Source organism: Hyalella azteca, unplaced genomic scaffold (genome assembly GCF_000764305.2).
Source record: "Hyalella azteca isolate HAZT.00-mixed unplaced genomic scaffold, Hazt_2.0.2 contig5365, whole genome shotgun sequence".
Lineage (NCBI taxonomy): Eukaryota > Metazoa > Arthropoda > Malacostraca > Amphipoda > Hyalellidae > Hyalella > Hyalella azteca.
Window position 1 is genome coordinate 1 of NW_025935559.1, and position 24,029 is coordinate 24,029.

Sequence of the window (24,029 nt, forward strand, 5' to 3'; positions counted from 1 at the left end):
TTATCCTTGTCAACTAAAGGTAACTCACATTACCAGGCATTTTAGGTTAAGCTTCTTAGACCAACTTAGCTCCTTAGTCTCAAGTAAAAATAGCATTGAAGACTGTAAATGTATGCGTATAAAAAGTTTAAGCTTTTGTCTACAGAAGGTAACTCTGATTACCAGATGTTAAGGGTACACTTAAAATTGATGAGTTATTATATTAATAACTATTAATAACGGTTATCCGTGGCCTAAAGCCTGAATGAACATTAGAATCGCCGACACCGACTGGCATCCATGAAGAGAAACTCTGAATATTCAATGAATAAAAAAATTTTTAAGAGAAATTCTCATGAATTGGATGCATTTCATACTCCAGCCTTTCTGTAAATATGGAAATTAAAGAAGTATAAAAACATACAGTTTCTACTTGAAATACAATCGTTTCCTTATCATCTTAATAGTCGAAGAGATATGATCAGCTTAGGATATTAAGGAGAGAACAACTTTCTTCAACTTTATTGCATAACAAAATTCCTTAAGAGGAGGAATGGTTGTTTATTGATACTAAATTCCACCGTGGGTGTACATGAACGATCCGAAAACGGCCGTTCCAACAAAAATGTCGTGAATGCTCAAGGTTTTTTTTACCACACAAAAACAATAGACACGCTAATCTATTCTTGTCTTTACTGAGACGCCAACTTAACCAATTTTAGCGCTTAAACCAGAAAATCCAATGTGAATTGCAGTGAACGATTGATACAAAATCTAATAATAACAATTATTTTTAGTCATTCTTATTCATTATATTATTATCAAAATCTAACAACTGCAAAAATTAATCAAGTTAGCCCGATTTCAAGAGAAATGGTCGTAAGTGAAAACCGAACTTCACCCAACAAAGTTCATATTATGATCGGCATCTCCATTAATATTCTGAAATGAACGAAACTGGAAGATAAATAATATATCTAAAAATACAAGATATCTTTCATTTTCTCCTAATTTCTATTAAAAACTTAATAAATAAATGAACTGTACGGAACAAAGTCTAAAATTCCAATTAGAAAGTCGACTTTTTTTTTACTGATTCTCAACATTCAAATTGAATGCCTCAAATGCGATGATTGAATGCCCCAAGAATTTAAACTGGAGAAATAAATCATTATTTAATTTATAAGCCATTGAGCCGAAATATTAATATTAATGATCATCTACTGCAAAAATTGATATCAAAATCATGGCTCAGTAATGAAAGCTGGATAATGATTCTAAAAACTGAATGAAAAATCACCATTTTTTAACATAAATAAAGGGCGTTCGAAATTAACGATTATTGGAAGGAAGGATGTGAATGAAATCCTTCGAACCGGAGTGATCTCTGAAAAATTAATGGATCACATTGTCCACAAGCTGACGCTGACACGCACTATTGCCGGGTCAAACCGGGTCACAGGATGATCCACACAAACAAAAGTGCATCATTATTTGGACAACGTCACACTCATGTCTCTGATTGTATGCAAGAGACCATGAACCTCAAGATAACAAAATCTCTAAAGACGAAGGCTCATTTTAAACTATCAATGCTTGATGGAATAGCATGGTCAAAACATTTTACTTTCATAAAAATATGAATAGAAATATTCATACGAACGTTCTTTCTTGGATTCTGACGAGTCTAATTCCGTCATCATTTTCAAAAAATATCTAATATTTTTTCAATGAAAGTAACATAAACTTAAACTCTTAGTCCTGCACAAAACCCTTAGGCCTGCACAAATGTGTAGGCCTTGACAAGCCCCTAGGCCTGCACAAAACCCTTAGGCCTGCGCAAAACCCTTAGGCCTGCACAAAAGCGTAGGCCTTAACATAGGCCTGCACAAAAGTGTAGGCCTTAACCAGCCTGTCGAAGTCGTCCTCCCGGGCGCGCAGGTCGCGCAGGATCTCGTGCGCAGCGTGCGAGTCGCGCAGCTGCGCCAGGTAGCGCGACGACACCTGCGGTAACAGGGGCGTTATCTTCGTTATCTTAATGGTTAATGGTTAACATGGGTGTTATCTTTGTTATCTTAGTGATTAACATGGTCATATTAATGGTTAACATAGACATTATCTTCATCATCTTCATGATAAACATAGACATACGTTATCTTCGTTATGGACGTTATCTTTGTTAACTTGATGGTCAACATTACACGTTATCTTAATGGTTAACATCGACGTTGTCTTCGTTATCTTCATGATTAACATGGACATTATCTATCTTAATTATTAAAAGGGATGTTATCCTCATTATCTCAATGATAAGCATGGACGTATCTTCATTACGTATCTTATTAGTTAACATGGACGTTATCTTCAGTATCTTAATGATTAACACAGACGTTATCTTCATTATCTTCACTAACAATATAAACTACAACACTAGCAATATAATCAATAACACGAGTAATATAATCTATGGCACTAGCAATATAATGTACAACACGAGCAACATAATGTATGCCCTGACATCAGCAGGCTTGGCCGTGTGCTGGGCCAGCACCATGAGGTTGACCAGCGCGTCCGCGCAGTTCGGGTCCTTGTCCAGGGCCTCCTGCAGGGCGGCCTCGGCCTCCTCCGTCTTGCCCTGCGCAGAAATAATGTTGTTAATCAACATCAAAACCATTATTTTTATTCACATATTTAGATTAGTAAACCAATATTAATTTACAACTTTATTAATTCAATATGGCCACACTCAATGCCTGCTTCATCTTGAACAAGCCCATAACAATTTATAATTTACGAACAACATATTCCTATTTATTCAACTATAGTAATTGTATTCATTATTTAAATACGACTTTATATTAATTCAGTTGTTTAGTATAGCCACACCCTGCACCTTCTCGGTCTTGCCATGAGGAAAAACAGTAATTACTTCACAACTTAGTGAACTGCACAGACAGTGACTGGCAACTGACTGCAGAGACGAGTAGCAGTAGGTGTTACCTGGCCCACTGTAAATGTTCACAAATATAATACCTATAACATTGAACTGAGTTGAATAATTATGCATAGAGGTAAGTATTGTTCGGGTGTAAGGCAGAGAGTGAAGGAGGAGTAAGAGCACCTCACGTGACCTAGAACCATCCAGGCCCATGACCCACCTGGCCAAGAACATACCTGGCTCAGGGCCATCCAGGCCCATGACCCACCTGGCCAAGAACATACCTGGCTTAGGGCTCTCCAGGTCCATGACCCACCTGGCCAAGAACATACCTGGCTCAGGGCCATCCAGGCCCGTGATCCACCTGGCCAAAAACATACCTGGCTTAGGGCTCTCCAGGTCCATGACCCACCTGGCCAAGAACATACCTGGCTAAGGGCCATCCAGGCCCGTGACCCACCTGGCCAAGAACATACCTGGCTTAGGGCCATCCAGGCCCATGACCCACCTGGCCAAGAACATACCTGGCTTAGGGCCATCCAGGACCATGACCCACCTGGCTTAGTGCCATCCAGGCCCATGACCCACCTGGCCAATGACCCACCAGGCCCATGACCCACCTGGCCCATGACCCACCTGGCCCATGACCCACCTGGCCCAGGAAGCAGGCCGCCTGCCCCGTCAGCAGCAGGGGCGTCGAGGTGTTCTTGTCGATGAGCTCCTGGTAGACGTAGTAGGCGTCCTGTAGCTTGTCCCCGCCCTGTAACTAGTGGTAGTTAGTGACGGTAGTGAGGCAAATGGCAACTTAGTGCTGCATTATGAGCGGCATTAATGTAGTGACTGGAGACAAATGAGGCACTTAAAGTTACTATTGAAGTGACTAGTGACGCTATTGTGGCATTATTAATGACAGTAGTGAAGTGGGTATAAAATTAGTGACAATAGTGTTACATTGCTAAGACCCATAGTAATAGGTATTATGTTGTGCAGCTGATATTCAATGCGCTCCTGACATTATTGTGTTTGATGGTGAGTTTGTGAGTNTCTGCCGCCAATTCACGCTGGTTCCCCACTACCAACGTGACGCCTCTGGCAGGTCAACTTACAGAGGCAGCAGGCGCCGCAATCCCCTCTCCGACACATCTCCCATGTACACTCCGCATCAGACCAGACAGGCGGTATGGAGCTCGGGTACTTCCACCGCCACTGGCCCGGATTACCTCACCATCTGCCCTGCTTCCTCTAACCCAGACTATCGCTACAGGTTTCTTCAACCAGCCCCACCCACTCACAAGGACAATAGCAACGACACTAGACTTCAGCAAGGCATTTGACACCGTGCCTCACGCCCAGTTCATCTCTCATATCGCCTCCACTCCCCTCCACGCCAACATCACTCTCTGGCTTATTTGCTACATCAGAGGCAGGTCAGCCAGGTGCTCCAATCACAGCGGATTCTTCGCCCCAAGTTCAGTCCATTCTGCAGTCCCACAAGGCTCCGTAATCTCGCCCGTCCTCTTCAATTCCTGTGTCTCAGACTTCCCCTAGTCCACCCCTTTAGTCACCTCCTATGCGGACGATTTCACTGCCGCTGCGGGGGCCTTGTAGATCGCCGAGGCGTCTGCTGTTTTCTCTTCTCACTCTTCCGATGTAGCGGCATGGGCTCGTCGGAAGGGGTTGTCTGTACACATCCCCAAATTTCACACTACATTCATCATTCCCGACGCCCAACAATCACAAACAGATCCTCATGTCAGCTGGGAGGGGTCCGACCTTCTACTCTGTTGGACCCCTAAGACCCTCGGGGTCACTTTTGACCCCCACTTCACCTTCTTTCCATACATTGCTGCAACATGTTAGAGAGCCCGCCTGCGCCTCAACATCCTCAAATCCCTTGCCGGAACCAGCTGGGGACAGCAGAAGGAAACCCTCATAGTGACTTTCAAGACCCTTATTAAGTCTCTCATCACCTACACTGCCCCAGTGTGGTTCCCTAACGCCTCTCCTTCAGCCATCTCTAACCTATAAATCATACAGAATTTTGCACTCTGCCTAGCCAAGGGTTTTCTTCAAATGGCCACCGCATCTCACCTGCACAGCGAAGCTGAGGTCTTACCCGTGGCCGACCACCTCTCTCTACTCTGCTCATAGTAGGTACCTTGCCAGCGCCCTACAAGCACACCACCCCAACTACCCCATCGTCACCCAGAAATCAAGGCCGAATTCGTTGAAACCCACGCTTCAGACAGGCCTCCTGCCTTCAGTCCCCGCATCCGGACTCTTACTCTACTGCCCTCAGCACCCTGCACAGCTCTGATGTTTCCTCAGCCATGTCTTCAGCAGCTCCTAGCAAGGTGCTGCTGATCTCTTTACCCTCCATCTCATCCAGCAAGCAGTCCCTCCCCAGTGCGGCAAGCAACGCCCTTTCCCAGCTTCGCTCTGGTTATTCACCGCGACTCAACTCGTACCTTGCCCGCATTTGAGCAGCAAATTGCTCTCTCTGCCCTGAGTGCAGCGTAATGTATCACACCGTCCATCACCTCTTCAGCTGCCCGTCACACCCCACCTCGCTAACCCAACTGGACCACTGGACAAACCCTGGACCGACTGCGGCAGTCCACTCTTCACTTCCATCCTTCTCCGACATCCTTGAAGTGGACCCACTGCTCTCTTCCCCTCCTCCGGAGCCACCGCCTTCCTGAGGCGCCGCCATGCAGCACACCTGGGTGATAAACAACAACATGACCCACCAGGCCCATGACCCACCTGGCCCAGGAAGCAGGCCGCCTGCCCCGTCAGCAGCAGGGGCGTCGAGGTGTTCTTGTCGATGAGCTCCTGGTAGACGTAGTAGGCGTCCTGTAGCTTGTCCCCGCCCTGTAACTAGTGGTAGTTAGTGACGGTAGTGAGGCAAATGGCAACTTAGTGCTGCATTATGAGCGGCATTAATGTAGTGACTGGAGACAAATGAGGCACTTAAAGTTACTATTGAAGTGACTAGTGACGCTATTGTGGCATTATTAATGACAGTAGTGAAGTGGGTATAAAATTAGTGACAATAGTGTTACATTGCTAAGACCCATAGTAATAGGTATTATGTTGTGCAGCTGATATTCAATGCGCTCCTGACATTATTGTGTTTGATGGTGAGTTTGTGAGTTGAGTTAAGAAACAACATGTGAACAAGAAGTTCCGAAAATTTCATTATAAAAAGAAGATCTCATATACTTCACAAGAGTTGATTGATACGTATTGAAAATATCAAACAACTGTGTTATTGACATGGACTGAATCACTGAACCCAGACTGACTTCAAAGCCATGTGATTCAACACAATTCTTCATATCAAGCACTTCTCATATCGTAAATTTGTCAACTGTCTCTAAATATAAAATTTGCAACTAATACCTATGTATTTACTTATGGGCACCAGAAAGATAAAAATTATATTATTGAGATAATTTTACAGAACAGACAAATTAATTCCATGAATATACAATCAATAATACTATGTGTTCCTGAAGGCCTAATAGTAATATGAGTAACCTTCAATAGACAAGAGATTAAATGCAAAAAGTTGTACGACAGTTTTTGGCTGCCCATTTACTGCAACGTATTGCTATAATAATGAATTTTTCATCAAAGCCACGTGTTTCTACGACAGTTTTTAGCAATCAATTTATTAAAGCAGATGGATGAAAAATTAATTTTCACAGAATCCACATGTATCCAAGCCTGAGTAAGTGTGGTGACATTTTAAAACCCCTAATCAAATTTAGTACTTCAATTTGCAATGTTTCTGAATCAACTAATCAAAATTACTTAAATTTATTGCACCATCTCAGCATGACTGCAAAATATAACAATATCTGAGAATTTCCTGGGAAAAAAAATCATGAGAATGCGTAATCAAAATGACCAGAATTTTCAAATTGTTTAGAACCGGAAACCTCAAATGCATGGTATAGGGTTTCATTTTTGTCTCAATCACTAAAATTTAATTCCATGATTATTGTGGAGAAAATTTGTTCTTGCCTCCATAATGTCGATATTATTTTAAATATTAGGCTCATAATAATTATAATATAATAATGTAGCGGTTTAAGTTTTTATTAGGCCGTAGGCCTGTCACAGATTCTTAACATTGCAGAACATTCACAGCAAGTTCCGGGCTTGGACTCGCAACTCACTGCTTCAAATTTTCTTTACTTAATTAACCGCCCGGCCTCCTCGCGGATTCTGACCAGAAACTGGCGCACAGAGCTGGGATCGATCCCGCACCTCTCTGTGCCAATCTTGGTACTCTGGGCCTATACTTTCAATAAAAGTTAAGAGATCGCAAGTTCATCAGCCAATCATTGACGGCCTTTCAAGCAAAATCCACCAATCACAGACAAGAAAATAGTGCGTAAGTACTTACGTTCACTTAGCAAGTTTTGAAAGTATGGCCCCTGAACTGTAACCACTGGGCCACCCTGCCATCATCTCATGTCATACTAAACTTGAAGATAAATTGCTTACATTTCCAAGTTTTGCTATAATAATCAGACATATATAGCAATTGAGAACCTATTTCTACCAACATTATAGATGAAATTCAATCTAAATTACATTTGAGTGTTGAGTAAATAAAGATTATTAATAGTGAAGTGAGAGTTCAACGACTATTAATAATTAGTGAACTGAGAGTTAAGTGAGGATTAATAATAGTGAATTGAGAGTTAAATGAGGATTAATAACAGTGAACTAAGAGTTAAATGAGGATTAATAATAGTACCGATACTAGTGAAGTGAGAGTTTAACAACAATTAATAATAGTGAACTGAGAGTTAAATGAGGATTAATGATTGTGACCTGAGTTAAACAAGAATTAATAACAGTGAACTGAGAATTAAACAAGGGTTTATGTTAGTGAACTGAGAGTTAAATGAAGATTAATAATAGTGAACTGAAAGTTTAACGAGGATTAATAATAGTGAAGTGAAAGTTAAATGTGGATTAATAATAGTGAACCGAGAGTTAAAAGAAGAATTAATAATAGTGAAGTGAAAGTTAAATGAGGATTAATAATAGTAAACCGAGAGCTAATGAGGATTAATAATAGTGAACTGAGAGTTAAATGAGGATTAATAATGGTAAACTGAGAGTTACGTAATAAGGATTAATACCTATGTAATTTGGGTATGGCTTGACACGCTTAAACAAATTTTTTCGCCCTTTTTGGTTACCATTACATTTAATTTTCTCCATTACCATTACATTAAATTAAATAAAATAATTTTAATGATATACTGAGAAGTAAATGAGAAGTAATAATAGTGAACTGAGAGTTAAATGAGGATTAATAATAATAGTTAACTGAGAGTTAATAAGGATTAATAATAGTGAACTGAGAGTTAATAAGGATAATAATGGTAAACTGAGAGTTAAACAAGGATTAATAATAGTGAACTGCAGGATTGCTGCTCACCACTCCAGAGTGTCGTGCTGGTTGAGGATCCTTAAAGCTGCCTCGTAATTGTCCAAGTGGCAATAGACAGTGGCAGCAGCAATGGCAATTGTCACACTGCCAGGGTCGAGGCTGCTGCTTGCCACCAGACTTTCCAACTCAGGCACAATACTTGACCTGAAAATAAATACTTTCAATATCATGATGCATGGTACCATTTTTTAGTGCATTTTCTCATTTATGGAAAAATGGCGCTATTGTGCTCATCATGTCCGTCCGTCCGTCTGTCTGTCCATAAGTTACTTCATGTTTTCGTCGACAAGAAAACACGCTCTCTGTCACTCACTGCAGTGAGTGCTGAGTTATATTTTTTTTTACATGTTTAGGATCTCTATCCTTTCTGATGAGAAAATAAAAGTAAATAAAACTAAGCTTTATAATGTGATGCAGAATCTTGTTGAAATTTAATTTAACAATATTAAAAATAATAATCAATGCACCATTCAGTCATGGCAATGCTATGGAACACAAGCCTGCAATATATATAAACATTTCATCACACACATATATATATATTGAATACAATACAATTTTGGCTTAAATTGTATGGATAGCTAAATTACAAACTTATTACAAATTTATCATTCAGAACAGTTGTTTGATCAGTATGGTGTGTTATTTTGCATTCATAATGATTACATATTAAAATTAATTCATTCTGTCATGCTACATGCTAAATGAATAGGTAGAGAAGTTGACAAAGGCAATGGTAGTAATTAGTCGGTGAGGATACCTACAATGTTTCAATGTATTTCATTAAAAGGAAGTACATTCATTGAAGTACATTCATTCAATGTACTTCATGTAAAATCTATTGCCCACATTTTAGTATCTAAATAATGACATCACTAATTTCAAGCAAGCATTCATTTTGTCCCAAGTTCATTGATTTCACCTCATTTTTTTTTTTTTTGACAATTTCATTTGTTAGTCTTATTGTACAACAAAAATAAGCACTACATCTGCCAGAGCAAACTCGGCTTCATGCAACGACATCCAGTGCAATAAAATTCAAAGGTTAAAATAAACAGTTACAATTATCTTGTCACCCTATAGTTTTACTGGTATTTATTTGCACACTATTTTCTAATGGTAGGTGGATCTTTTTATATCATTACAATTTTTAAAATGATAAGCAGGTATGGTGTATATATTCTGGAGCATAAATTTTGAAAAAATTCTCCACCTTATGTCAAGTCAGTTCTGGATAATCTATGACAAATTAATGGTGCAAATCGCAGCATCCTCTCAAGGTTGCAGCAACTGCATCTGTCATCACAAATGTTGTTCGTTACAAGCAAAATCAATTTTTCCATGTGTGATAACTTGGGAAGTACTGTAACTCCAGTGCCATCAGTGTTTCTACATATCAATGAATATTGAAGAAAACGTAGGTACTTCTGTAGTATGTGTACATAATATATATGGTACTACGTAGTATATATAAACACACATACAAAGAAGTTTGAATGTTTTGGTTACATGCCAGATGAGAGGAGTGTTAAATTAAACTGTTCTCAATAGGAAATATGATGAGTAAATACATACAATGATATGGCAAGAAGACAGTTTACATTATTAAGAAAAAACTCATAAAACTACAATAAAAAGATAGGTATATATACATATTGAGTATGAATACCGTAGAGTTAAAATAAACATTATCCACATCAAAAGACAGAAAAATTCAACAACTGCTGGATTTGAGTTGAACATTAATAAGCATAAAACTCACTCTTGTTGAGCATCTTGTAGGAACTGTGCTAGTAATTTAATAGCCTGGAGTGAAGGGACAGCATTGGACTTGATTTGACTCTGCACAACTCCATATTTGCGCTGGCCGAGCAGTGCTCTGTACAAGTAGGCATCCCGCTCAGCTCTTGCAGTGTCGTCTCGAGGCTGAAACATACAGCAGTCAGTACTATGAATGTGTATGATTAACATGCAGCATTTGCTACATTTGTAGTGTGCAACAAGTTTGGTGTTTATATCTAATTGTGCAATGTTTGCAAAGTTTTGACTTCTGCTGAATATAGAAATTCAAATGTTAATCCAAAAGTTTCTAATTTTGAAATTTTGTGAAGGTATATGTAGAAAGGTTAATAATTTTTATGGGTTTATGCACATGAAATACAGAGGTCAGACAAAATAAGGGAAACCCTTTTTTGTCAGAAATACCTACAGGGGGTTAAACAAATACCAACAATTTGGCCTCTTTGAAAGTCAGAGAGGTTTGCCATTTATAGGTAAAGGTTATAAACACAAAAATTTACTGAAAATACCTGTGCAAGGATAAAATATCAATTAGCAGCAACCATAAACAATAAAACATAAAAATGTGTGACATTTTCATTGTTTATAACATGTTCAAAAATTATGATACCAAAATGTCAGACATTTCCCTTAATTTGTCCAACCCCTGTACTACGTATATCTCCTTTCTGGGTCTTGACAAAAGATTATCTGCCATTACTGGAGAAACAAGATACCAGCTAGATGAATTATTTTTGAACTAATTACTGAGAAAAGTACACAGTCAAGCACAATCTACAAACTTTGAAAATTTGAAGGCAAAAATTGTTCTATTCAGGGTTGGCGATTTTTTTGATTTTTTAAAAAAAATCAAAAAAATCAAAAATCAATGATTTTTTTTATTTTTTCATGATTTTTTTTATTTATTTGAATACATCGTCTGCACTGAAAGAGAAGGACTTCAGAGTACTGTTAGTAATGGATGAGTACGCTCTGCATGCTTCAAATGTTTTGAAATGAAGTTTTATTCCCATTGTCCTGAGTGAGTAGCCCTGACCAACGGGGCTACTCCGAACAATCTTTATTTTGCGTCTGGCACCTTAGGAATACCGGTAGCATATGGAATTTTTTTGACAATGCCATTCGATAGCCTTGGCAAAGAGCTATAAAATGAGCTTAAATTTGTTTATGAAATGTTTCATCTTAAGAAGTTATTAACAGTTATTAACAAAAAAACGATCAAATCTGTCCTAAGTAGCCCTGGTTGACGGTATCTCCTTTCTGGGTCTTGAAACGAGATTATTTGCCATTACTGGAGCAAAAAGATACCAGCTAGATGAATTATTTGTGAACTAATTACTGAGAATAGTACACAGTCAAGCACATTCTACAAACTTTGAAAAATTGACTGCAAAAATTGTTCTATTCTTCTTAATTTCCAATAAAAAATTGAACAATGACCATAAAAATATTTAGGTGACTTTGTCCTTGAGCAGAGCAAACTGGACAAAGATTTTCTTTACTAGACTTGCCTGCAGATGCCTGCTCACTTTTGTGGTGAATATAATTCTAAGAATGTTAGATATTAGATTCAGGACCAATCCAGCCTGCAAGCCAGGTATCTTGGTCAATTCTAAATTACCAACTGCATATAAAACTCAAGCCCCATGAGATTCTAGTCAAATGATTTTTTTTTTTTTTGTCATCTTACAATAACACTGATTTAATAATTTCCACCAAGGATGACTAATGTTCTGGATTTGACTATGGCTTCATTTGATGTAGAGAATTTGTTTACAAATATAGTACCTTGCCATGAGAGTATTAATACTTGCCTAAATTCATTGTTCAAAGAGATTAATGACATTGTTATGGGTGTGAACCACAAATTTTTTAAATCTCTTGAATTGTCAGTTCTAAACTGACAATTCAATTCAATTTAAAATTCTTGTTTCACATTTGCTGGCAAATTTTACAGACAAATTGATGGCTTGGGCATGGGTCTCCCACTACCGTCAACCGGGGCTACTTGGGATGATTTCGAACGTTTTTCATTCATAACTTCTTACCATGAAACATTTCATAACTTCTTAACCATTTCATAACTTCTAACCATGAAACAATGAAAAGTAATTGACCTAAACTATGATTTATTTCTCCAAAACATATGATGGTTGTCACTAAAACATTCCTTTCTGTTTCAGGTATGTTTTTCACAATCTTTTTTTTTTAGTAAATTTACTTAACCCAATCAAAATGTTGTGAAATTACAAGCCATCTTGTAAGCTTACAGATACAGAAAAAATGCTATAAGGCTGCTGATATGAAGCTTGCAGTGGACAAGGTTGTTGTAAATGCTCAATGGCATGTTCATGGATACGGTAATATCGCATCAATAATACGGTAATTAATGTATATGGTAATATCATATCAATAAAGGAAAAACAAGTAAAAATCACAGAAAATGTCATTTATTCTACCTCTACATCATCTACAAAGAAAGAGGAGGACTTTAGAGTACTGTTAGTAATGGATGAGAGCACTCGGCATGCTTCAAATGTTTTAAAATGAAGTTTTATTCCAAGTGTCCCAAGTAGCCCCGTTCGACGGGGCTACTCAGGACGCTCTTTTTTTGCTTCTGGCACCTTACATATAGCATATGGAATTTTTTGGAGAGGCCATGTGATAGCCCTTGCAAAGAGCTTTGAAATGGTTTGATACTTTTATTATGGTTTGATACTTTTAAATACGTCTGTGAATATATTAGGAATCCTTCATTTATACCTACTTGTATTTGCTGATTTCAAGTGGTAAAAAAATTAATAGATGATTAAGTTAAGAGACGGTTTTAGACACATAAAAACTAATTCCGACACAGCTTAGAATTAGACACACACAGCTGTGTGCAAAAATTAAAATTTTCTTCATTAAAAGCTTAATAGCTCTTAAATTAATAGCCTAAATAAGTGGTATACAATATTCAATAGTATTTAATTCCAAGCTGTGTCATATTCCAATACGAATACAGCTCATACGGAGATCGGAATTTGAACACAAGAGTGTCGGCATTACAAATTAGTAGAGTTTGAAGCATGGCCGGAATTAGTCTCACAAAATGCCAAATTTAGTCATACTGACTCACACAGTGTCGGAATATATGGATTTGGTAGGTTTGCATTCTAAAGGCTTTTAAATAAATATGGCAACATTTTGTGACATTTCATTGTTTCTGGCGCGTAGTGCGGCGTTTTGAGAGCAACATAAAGCAAGCAGAACTTGAGTTGCGCATATGGCATAGTGGCAAACATAGCGGCAAACCAGTGATTTTTTAGAATCAGTTCATTTTTGATTTTCTCTTTTACCCAAGATTTAAGGCATTATTTTATGTATGATGATGCTGGTATCCATGATACTTTTCTGGTCTACTTATAGGACTTGAAATTGAACTTGAAGGAGAATTTAAAAAAACTCTCTGCTTTGCCGGCGTATGGTGTATTTTTTATAGCCATTCATTTTTTGCTACGTCCTTAAAGTGTCGGAATATACTGCATTTACCCTAGTTGTAAATTTTTAATTGAATAAATTTAAAACTATGGAATGTGAAGTGGCTAACCATTATTAATTTATTTTATTTAAAGAAGTTTTAGGTCTAGTTACAAAATATGATCTGAATTCAAGTATTTGAATGTGTCTAAAAATGAGTACCCGGTAGGGTAAACGCGGTATATTCCGACATCGTGGGTAATTCTGNGCAAGCTGCGTAAGTGTGGCATCATCGTCCTTCTCCTGCATCGTCTTGAGCTCCTTGCGTGCAGCGTCAAGCCGATGCATGGCTAGGTAGCAGTGCACCATCTCAGCACGACTGACAAATAAGATACAAACTTGAAATTCCTTGGTGAAGTGTTTTAAATCTTTTTAAAACAACAAATCAAATTTATGTTAATTTGTAATGTTTTTGAATAAACTACTGTAGGTATATTTAAAATTACTTAAATTTATTGCACCATCTCAGCACGACTGCAAAAATGAAATATCAAATTAAAATTCCATGAAGAATTATTTTAAATCTTCTTAAGACAAGAAAGCCAATTTAGTTCAACATGAATGCTTTTTGATCAACTAATCAGAATTAATTAAATTTATTGCACCATCTGAGCACGAGTGAAAAATAAAACTTAAAGTAAACTTAAAGTTTCTTGGAGAATTCTTTTAAATCTTTTAAAACAACCAATCAAATTTACTTAATGCAAGCATCAACTAATCAAAACAACTTGAATTTATTACAACATCTCAGCATGACTGCAAAATAAAATACAAACTTAAAATTCCTTGGTGAAGCGTTTTAAATCTTTTTAAAACAACAAATCAAATTTATGTTAATTTGTAATGTTTTTGAATAAACTAGTATCCAAAATTACTTGAATTTATCGCACCATCTCAGTGCAATTGTGAAAAAAAACACCAACTTAGAAGTCCTAGGCGTACGGTACGGTAGTATCTGAAATCATTTTAAAACCCCTAATCAAATTTAGTACTTCAATTTGCAATGTTTCTGAATCAACTAATCAAAATTACTTAAATTTATTGCACCATCTCAGCATGACTGCAAAATATAACAATATCTGAGAATTTCCTGGGAAAAAAAATCATGAGAATGCGTAATCAAAATGACCAGAATTTTCAAATTGTTTAGAACCGGAAACCTCAAATGCATGGTATAGGGTCTGTCTCTTATACACATCTAGATGTGTATAAGAGACAGCGTCTCATACCGTAAATTTGTTCACTGTCTCTAAATATAAAATTTGCAACTAATAGGTAGGTATGTATTACTGATGAGGTCCATAAAGATAATATCCTTCTAGGTAGATAAATACCACTTACATCAGTTAAAAAAGCATAGAAAACGTGCAACGAATTGAAATAAAATTGATGATATTATTGAGATAATTAAAACAGGAAAACAGAGAAATTAATTCCATGAATTTACCATCAATACAACTTAAAACAATTTATTTCTGAAGGCTTAATAATATGAGTAACCTTCAATAGACAAGAGATTAAATGCAAAAAGTTGTACGACAGTTTTTGGCTGCCCATTTACTGCAACGTATTGCTATAATAATGAATTTTTCATCAAAGCCACGTGTTTCTACGACAGTTTTTAGCAATCAATTTATTAAAGCAGATGGATGAAAAATTAATTTTCACAGAATCCACATGTATCCAAGCCTGAGTAAGTGTGGTGTCATCACCCTTCTTCATCATCACTCCTTAATCCTCTACCACCTTATGCCACTCTCAGCGAACATACAATTATATGTACCCCTATACAATGTATTTTAGCAACCTGAGGACGTGTGTACGCAACAGAGAACATTTATAAAGTTGTGGTACGTGGCAGCAACCATCAGTGCAGGTCATTTTGCGCTCACTAGAACGTATCCCTTTTGGGAAGTAGGCTTGTGAAAATATTGTTCCGGTTACTAATATTATTAATATTACTAATATTATTATAATATGTTACCTAGTGATATTAATATACTACTATAATATTGTTCCGGTTACTCAAGTCAGGCGGTAGAGGGTTAAGGTCTAGTAACGTGAGCATCCATAAACAGACAACTTGTTCTTTGCAATAAGATTTAGCCAAGTTTCTTGCTGGACTATACTAATACTATCTTGCTGAACTATAACTTAATAATAATAACAATTGGTCACCAAGGCGAGGTGTATCCAGGCCTGCGCAAGCGAGCTTCACATTCACTATAACTTAATAATAAAATAATAATAATAAAATAATAATAACAATAGTTCACCGAGGCGACATGTATCCAGGCCTGTGCAAGCTGCGTAAGAGTAATCAATATTCTTTGTTTTTAATCAATTTTTTTCTTAACTGGAGCCTTTGCTAACTGAGGTTCTACTGTAAATGCATTTTTGGGGGTGTCCCAAATAGCCCAGGGGGGCCCGAGTAGCCCCGCCGTGCGGAAATGGCCACCATTTTTTTTTTTTTTATTGAGGTATGTAAATTCTGCAAATAAGGTTTTTCATGCTGAGACTTGTCTGCCACTTTTTACTAAGCAAAATTTTTTAATACGTCAAATTTTTTTTTTACTGCAGACCTTTGCAGAAGTACGTAACTTTTCAAAATATTGTTTTTCACCATTTTTTTCAGGAATTTTCCAAAGCTTGTAAATGTAGTATTTTTGAACTTCCTTTTTACTACATAGATAGGAATAATGTTGACGTTTATGCCACTATATTTAGTTTTGCAATATTCCAATTAGTTTTGCTACTAAAACAGTTTTACGCCGTGTTGGAGGACTGTCCTGAGTCACCCCGCCAGTCCCGAGTAGCCCCGGTTGAAGGTAGGTCCTACTTTTTGCAAATATTTTCATGTGTTTTCATGAGGCTAAATGACCGGCCAATTGTACTCTTGAGTTTAAGCCTGTTTTCTAAAACTGATATGTAGATGATACTTCTTCACTTTTCAAGCATCCCTCTCATACGGGCCGTTTCTTTGATTACCATCAAACGGGGTAATAAGGGAGGGTTTTGAGCGTTTTTTATTTATAACTTCTTACAATGAAACATTTCATAAACAAGTTTAGGCTCATTTTATAGCTCTTTGCGAGGGCTATCAAATGGCATCTTAAAAAAATTCCATATGCTATTCGTAAGGTGCCAGACGCAAAATAAAACCGTCCCAAATTACCTCTGGAAATGGATAATTTAAAAAAATCTGTTGCCTGTATTTTTATTCAATGGGTTTCTGCCCCACAAACCCATTCCACCGGCCGGGAGGATTTAGGGAACATAAAATATTCCCAACATTGACATACCGTCAAACGGGGTAAAAAGGGACGGGCGGGGTAAATCGGGACGCGCCTCTGACATTTTGTAGAAATGTTGTAGCAGCTAAACTAATCAATATATTGCAAAACTAAAAATAGTGGCATAAACTTCAACATTTTTACTACCTATCTATTATGTATAAAGCTAGTCAAGAAAGCAAACATTTGCTATCTCTAAAAAATCACTGAAAAAAAAGTGTAAAAAGTGCGATTTTGGAAAAGTACCTCTGCTAAGGTCTGGAGCAAAAAAAAATATTTGCCGTATTAAAAAATTCTACTTACATAAAAGTTGCACACAGGTGTCGGCTTGAAAACGTAATTGATAATTGACCTAAACTATGATTTATTTCTCCAAAACTTACTTATGATGGTTGTTACTAAAACATTATTTTATGTTTCAGGTATGTTTTTCACAATCTTTTTTGTTATAGTGAAATCACTTGCCTCAATTAAAATTGTGCAAAATTACAAACCATCCTGTAAGCTTACAGATACAGAAGAAATGCTACATGGCTGCTGATATGAAGCTTGCAGTGGACAAGGTCGTTGTCAGTGCTCAATGGCATGTCCATAGATACAGTAATATCACATCAATAATACGGTAATTAATGAATATGATAATATAATATCAATAAAGGAAAAACAAGTAAAAATCACAAAAAATGTCATTTATTCTACATCTACATTATCTATAAAGAAAGAGGAGGACTTAAAAGTACTGTTAGTAATGGATGAGTACACTCTGCATGCTTCAAACGTTTTAAAATAAACTTTTATTGCAAGTGTCCCAGATTACCCCGCTTTGAGGGGTAAATTGGGACAGTTTTATTTTGCATCTGGCACCTTACGAATAGCATATGGAATTTTTTCAAGATGCCATCGGATAGCCCTCGCAAAGAGCTATAAAATGAGCCTAAACTTGTTTCTGAAGCCTAAACTTGTTTCATGGTAAGAAGTTATTAATAAAAAATGCTTAAATTCGTCCCTTTTTACACCGTTTGATGGTACAGGTTTGTACTATTTGCCAAAATCAGTCCATAAGAAGGCAACAATCTAAAGCCATGTGGATTGTCACCTTCTATTCTTCAGTTTTGTAATTCATGTCCAACCAAATTGTGACCTTTGAATAATTAATAAATATTCATAACTGTGCCAACTCTTAGGACCTGGGCTAACACGTTAGAAATCTAGTCAACTCGATGCAGATATACGTTTGTGCGTGATGGTGTTGCGGCCCGTTGCCGCGCATTCATCATCAAACAACTTTCGGCGCATTTTCTTACCAGCATATTACAATGCATGGCGCAGATTGATAAAATGACAATATCAATTCCGGTGCACCTGGCACATCTTCCTGACCATGGCAACTACATTGGTTGCAGCAGCTGTGTGGTGCAGTGGTGAGAGATTCTGTCTCTTGAACCCAGCGCCCGGGTTCGGGTCCCACTGAGGACAAGTTCTACTTGGAAGCTCAGCTCATGGTCAACTCAGCCATTCATCCAACTCTGGTTGATAAATGAGTACCTGGCTTGTCCATGGTGTTGTGTAATGCAACCAAATGGTTCTCGTGGGTCAGAAAGCCAGTGATGGTCGTGGAACTACCAGTGGCACCGAGTGCCCGGAAAAACTGACCTATCACCACTCCTCCCTAGTCACCACTGCCAGGATGGGCTATTACAACAACAACATTGGTTGCAAAGTGAGTGCATGTGCATAAGTGTTGATCTTAAGGCATCTGCTATATCAATTGTAAAGTGCGTTTGTCAGTGTTGATCATTGAGCATAAGCCGCGACTGCCGCGTCAATCAGGCAAGTGCATGCGTCATTGTCAGTCATCAAGCATCAGCCAAATCGATTGTAAAGCTAGCGCACAAGTGTTGCTCATTGGGCATTGTTCAGAGATGCACTTTTGTTTTTCTAGCAAGAAAAATGGCAGCTTTCTTTCCTGTCATACAGGCGTATATCCCAAAATGAACCTCTGGCACACAAGCTGTAGGTACCTTGCAGACCACAGCAACTGGGACACCAATGTAAGGTCAAGATGGCTGATGAAGATCTTCAAAAGACACCAATAGCATGAACTAAGAGGCCCTACTCTACACCAGGGTGCAGAGGGTGAAACAGCATTGCCAACAAATGGGTTTTCAAGCCAAAAGCGTTGCCAACCATTTTCAAAATTGTTGCTGGGTAATTTTTAATGAAAAGCCATTTAAGCCAGGTAATGAAGAACTATTTACAAGCCACAAACTTATTTACAAGGTCACATGCACATTTTACCCCAAATAACTAATTTTACCCTAAAAACAGTACAATTGTACAGCAAACCTAACATTTGTCTTCACTCAACTGTCATCAGAACATGTGATAATAGGAGGCGCAGCTGTAGGCCACAAATTTTACTCTCAAATAAGCCCTGAGGCCAACGCCTAGCTTCACCCTGCATTATCTTTACTAAGCCGCAGAACTAGAAGCCGCAGACTATGCATGAACTCCGAAATCCAGACAAGCAACAAACTTCCAAAAGATAATATTGCTGTAGGTCTTCAGCCAATGCTTACGCACGCTTGCTCATAAGCAGGCAGTTCTCCCTCTGGCTGTACCTACTACAGCCTAACCTCTTCTGGCCTAACTTATTCACGCTGTCCCGGCTCACAACCTTCATGCAGCCAATGACTGGCTCTACAAGCACACTTGGACTGCCTTTCCAACTTCTAGTAGCCAATGAGGTTAGGTTAGGTCCACTCAGGTTTGTTTTGGGCGGAGAAAGGTTGCCGCTCGTATAGGTTAGGCCTGAAGAGGTTAGGCCAGAGGAGGTTTGGCCAGATGCAATTTGGCCATGTTTACCTTTGGCAAGCTTATTTTGTGACTGTGGACATGCGGCGCTATGGACGGATTGTATATTTTGGCGGGAACTCATCACAACTGATTTCTGGACAAGCTTCATTGCATCCTGATCCATCAATGTATCGGAAACCTTACTTTTTTTCGTAATAGTTGGCCAAAGACTGGCAAATATCTTAAATGCAATGATTTCAATCCAAATGTGTTGCAAGATCTTTTGAAGGTGTACATTTAGCTGCTGAAGCGTTGCCAAAGATCTTGCAATATTCACCCACTCTCTAGACTCCACACAGTGGAGTCTACAGCTTGCAAGCCTGGGGCCTTCCACTTCACATAAACTTGTTTTTCCTTAGTCAATTTAGGTTTTCATCTTCAATGTGAATTTTAGTTTTCTAATTGCTTCTGCTATTCTTATACCGTACTGAGGTTTTGAACTGATTATAGAGCTGGAGTTCACAACTCTTTCATTCTTAAATGGTAAATTTTTTGGCTGTTTGCTTCGATACATTCGACAGGGCTACTCGGGACACTTTTTTTGCTTCTGGCATCTTACAAATAGCATATGGAATTTTTTTGAAGATGCCATTCGATAGCCCTCGCAACGAGCTATAAAATGAAACTAAACTTGTTTCTGAAATGTTTCATGGTAAGAAGTTATTAACAAAAATTGCTCAAAACCGTCCCGAGTAGCCCTGGTTGACGGTACTTATAATTGAATAATTAAAGTTATGAGAGCAGACACACAACCGTAGTAGGGTAAACGCGGTATATTCCGACATCGTGGGTATTTCTGACTTTTTTCGACTTTTTTCCTTTATATCAAGCTTTTTCTTAGTTCCATGCATTCCTTGATGGTTGAAATAGTGACGTCATACTTTTGAGCGCCATACTATTGCCAAAACACCAGATCTGGGCTGTCTTGGCGGGAAAATGTTGAGATCCAAAGAGAGACAGTGCGTGTCACCCAGTGAGAACATCAAAAAACTAGTCAAAGTTGATAGTTGACCTTGCTCTACCAAATAGTGATTAACTGTTTGTGTAGAAACTAGAAAGAATATTATGGTTTGAGACTTTTAAATACGTCTGTGAATATATTAGGAATCCTTCATTTATACCTACTTGTATTTGCTGATTTCGAGTGATAAAAAAATTAATAGATGATTAAGTTAAGAGACAGTTTTAGACACATAAAAACTAATTCCGACACAGCTTGGAATTAGACACACACAGCTTGTTCCAAGCTGTGTGCAAAAATTAAAATTTTCTTAGTTAAAAGCTTAATAGCTCTTAAATTGAAAGCCTAAATAAGTGGTATACAATATTCAATAGTATTCTAATTCCAAGCTGTGTCATATTCCAATACAAATACATCTCATACGGCGATCGGAATTTGAACACGAGAGTATTGGCATTACAAATTAGTAGAGTTTGAAGCATGGCCAATGATGGCCGGAATTAGTCTCACAAAATGCCAAATTTAGTCATACTGACTCACACACAGTGTCAGAATATATGGATTTGGTAGGTTTGCATTTTAAGGCTTTTAAATAAATATGGCAACATTTTGTGACATTTCATTGTTTCTGACGCGTAGTGCGGTGTTTTGAGAGTAACGTAAAGCAAGCAGAACTTGAGATGCGCATATGGTGTATTTTTTATAGCCATTCCTTTTTTGCTACATCCTTAAAGTGTCAGAATATATCGCATTCACCCTAGTTGTAAATTTGTAATTGAATAAATTTGAAAACTATGGAATGTGAAGTGGCTAACCATTATTAATTTATTTTATTTAAAGAAGTTTTAGGTCTAGTTAGAAAATATGATCTGAATTCAAGTACCGTATTTGAATGTGTCTAAAAATGAGTAGGCTAAAACAATAGATTGCCACCATAGTGGCAAACCAGAGCTTTTTTAGAATCAGTTCATTTTTAATTTCTTCATTTACTCAAGATTTAAACCAATTTCTCAAGTATGATACTGCTGGTATCCAGGATACTTTACTGGTCTACTTATAGGACTCAAAAATGAACTTGAGGCCGTTGAGGGAGAGTCTAAAAAACTCTCTGCTTTGCCACTATGATTGCCACTATGTATAATCCAGAATTCTACACTGATTGCTTAATTGGTTGTGACCAATATCAATATGCCTGATTGTCATGGCTATGCCCTGGTCCAGTATCATTATTATTATTATTCCACAAAAAGATTGTCGTGGCGTCTCGTTCGGATCAAACTTCGAGGGCACGTTACAAGTGGCTAAAAAAGACATGAGAGGATAAAAACAGATGACGTCTATGCTAAAACAAAGGACATATGCCAAGACTGACGACGTCTATGCTAGAACAAACAACACCTATGCTAAACCAGTAATATACATAATAGATTAGATGACGGCTAGGTCTAAGATTCAAAGGCTCTACGGAAAAGTTCTGTTTTTAGGCGTTGACGAAACAACGGCAGCAAAGAAGCAGATGTCACCGATGCCATGTGTGCTGGTTAATTTAATAGCCCTCTAGAACTCCAACTAAAATAACTAAATCAGGAAATTAAAAATATCTATATTTTTTATTGAATTTATTGTCATATTTTTAGCTAAAAACATCTCACAACTAACGGGTGGTCAGAAATGACCGGAGTCGTCGGAATTTTGGCTTCACTTTTGCAACTTAGTACTGTCAAATGTCAATGTTATTGAAGTCAAAGTGCAATGTGCATGAACACCATTTTCAACTCACCTTTACTTTCTGAGCTTCATTGATACAATGTTGATAATTCCCAATATACAATGAATTCTTTACTTCAAAAAGTTCATCAATTTCAGCAGAAGTCATTTTGAAATGTAACGATTTAGAACCGTGTAATAACAATAATTTTTACGTACAACCAAAGTTCAACCCTCACGTCAGCTGCTGCAGCATTCGGTATTTCGGTTTGTTTACACACGTCAGCACCTGCTAACGAGGGTAACGCCGCTATACTTTTTATCGCTAAATTCAATCAAACAACGTAAATTTCGGATTGAATTAGAAATAACCTCTCTTATATACCGTAAAAACTACTCTCAAACTATATAAAGTGCATCATACTTTACATTGGATTTTGAGGTGATGTTACCTGCAATGGTTCTTACGTGAAGCATGCGTAATCTATTTTGGTAATTAATGGTGAGACATGCGGCAAATTAATGATAATAGTACAGCGGTTTCAGCGTTTATTAGGCCGCATACCCGTCGCCGATTTATAACATCGCAGAACATTTACAGCTTGTGGCGGTCCCGAACTTGCACCTCACTGCCACAATTCTGCTGTGCTTAACCGCCCGGGCTCCTCCACGATTCTGACCAGAAACTGGCGCAGGTAGCTGGGATCGAATCTGCAGCTCTATGTTCCAATCTTGGTACTCGGCGCCTTAACCACTGTAACACCCTGCTCCAGGAGTGGTCCAGTTAATGTTAATTAATGTGTCTCTTCAGTACTTTGTACATCTTGATTCTATGGCATGTATGCACCGCACGTTTCATAATAGAATAGAAGTGTCGGCACAGAAGAAATGGGCTCAATTAATGCCTGTTGCCAATTCATGTACTTTTCGTGACTTGATTCACAAGGGATCCGGCCTTTTGAACATGATCTTTCCATAACTGACGATTGATTGAGATAGCTGCTGGACTTGTTGCCTGGTCCGTAAGATGCTTGGCATTTTAAGACTGAACATATGCTCCTGCATAGCTTCGTCTAGTCTGTTCATGAAGACGTTCATACTCAGAACGTCAACGAGGCTATCAGGCGGGCTGTTCCACATGTTGGTGGCTCGAAGCGAGAAGAAGTGTTGTCGCATGGATGTGTTTCAACTCAGTTTTTTAGTTTACAGCCGTGGCCCCTGGTGTTGGTTCTTGTTTCAAATTCTAGTAATCCTTCTGGGACCTTGTATAAACCATGAGTATACTTGTATAATTCAATGAGGTCACCACACAGACGTCGATAACTGAGGCTTGGAAGCTTCATAGCCGTGTCTTCTCGAAAACTGCGTTGTAACACATCCATGCGACAACATTTTTTCTCGCTTCGAGTCACCGACATGTGGAAGAGCCTCCCCAACAGCATCGTTGACCCTAGCCTAGCCTAGCACCTTACGGACCCAGACAATAAGTCCAGC

The 24,029-nt window shown here is 38.0% G+C and overlaps 1 protein-coding gene across 1 annotated transcript; it reads right to left on the reverse strand.

Annotated features, from left to right (window-relative positions):
* Window positions 1-486: 486 nt before the first annotated feature.
* LOC108669633 (coatomer subunit epsilon) lies at window positions 487-22,795 on the reverse strand. Its single transcript, XM_018157011.2, has 10 exons — window positions 22,609-22,795; window positions 10,159-10,322; window positions 8,385-8,540; window positions 6,752-6,764; window positions 5,684-5,797; window positions 5,493-5,639; window positions 3,570-3,683; window positions 2,498-2,614; window positions 1,864-1,983; window positions 487-1,814 (listed from the first exon to the last, which is right to left on the reverse strand). The coding sequence occupies exons 1-10, from the start codon at window positions 22,702-22,704 to the stop codon at window positions 1,809-1,811; spliced, it is 1,047 nt and encodes a 348-aa protein (XP_018012500.1). The 5' UTR covers window positions 22,705-22,795; the 3' UTR covers window positions 487-1,808.
* Window positions 22,796-24,029: the final 1,234 nt, after the last annotated feature.

Bases quoted from the DNA above. Each gene is read 5' to 3' on its own strand.
- LOC108669633 (XM_018157011.2), bottom strand. From the start codon at position 22,704: ATGACTTCTGCTGAAATTGATGAACTTTTTGAAGTAAAGAATTCATTG. The intron at 8,541-10,158 runs GTGAGTTTTATG...ATTTATTTTCAG, and splicing joins CTACAAGATGCTCAACAAGA to GTCAAGTATTGTGCCTGAGT. The intron at 2,615-3,569 runs GTGGGTCATGGG...ATTTCTGCGCAG, and splicing joins CGGCCTGCTTCCTGGGCCAG to GGCAAGACGGAGGAGGCCGA.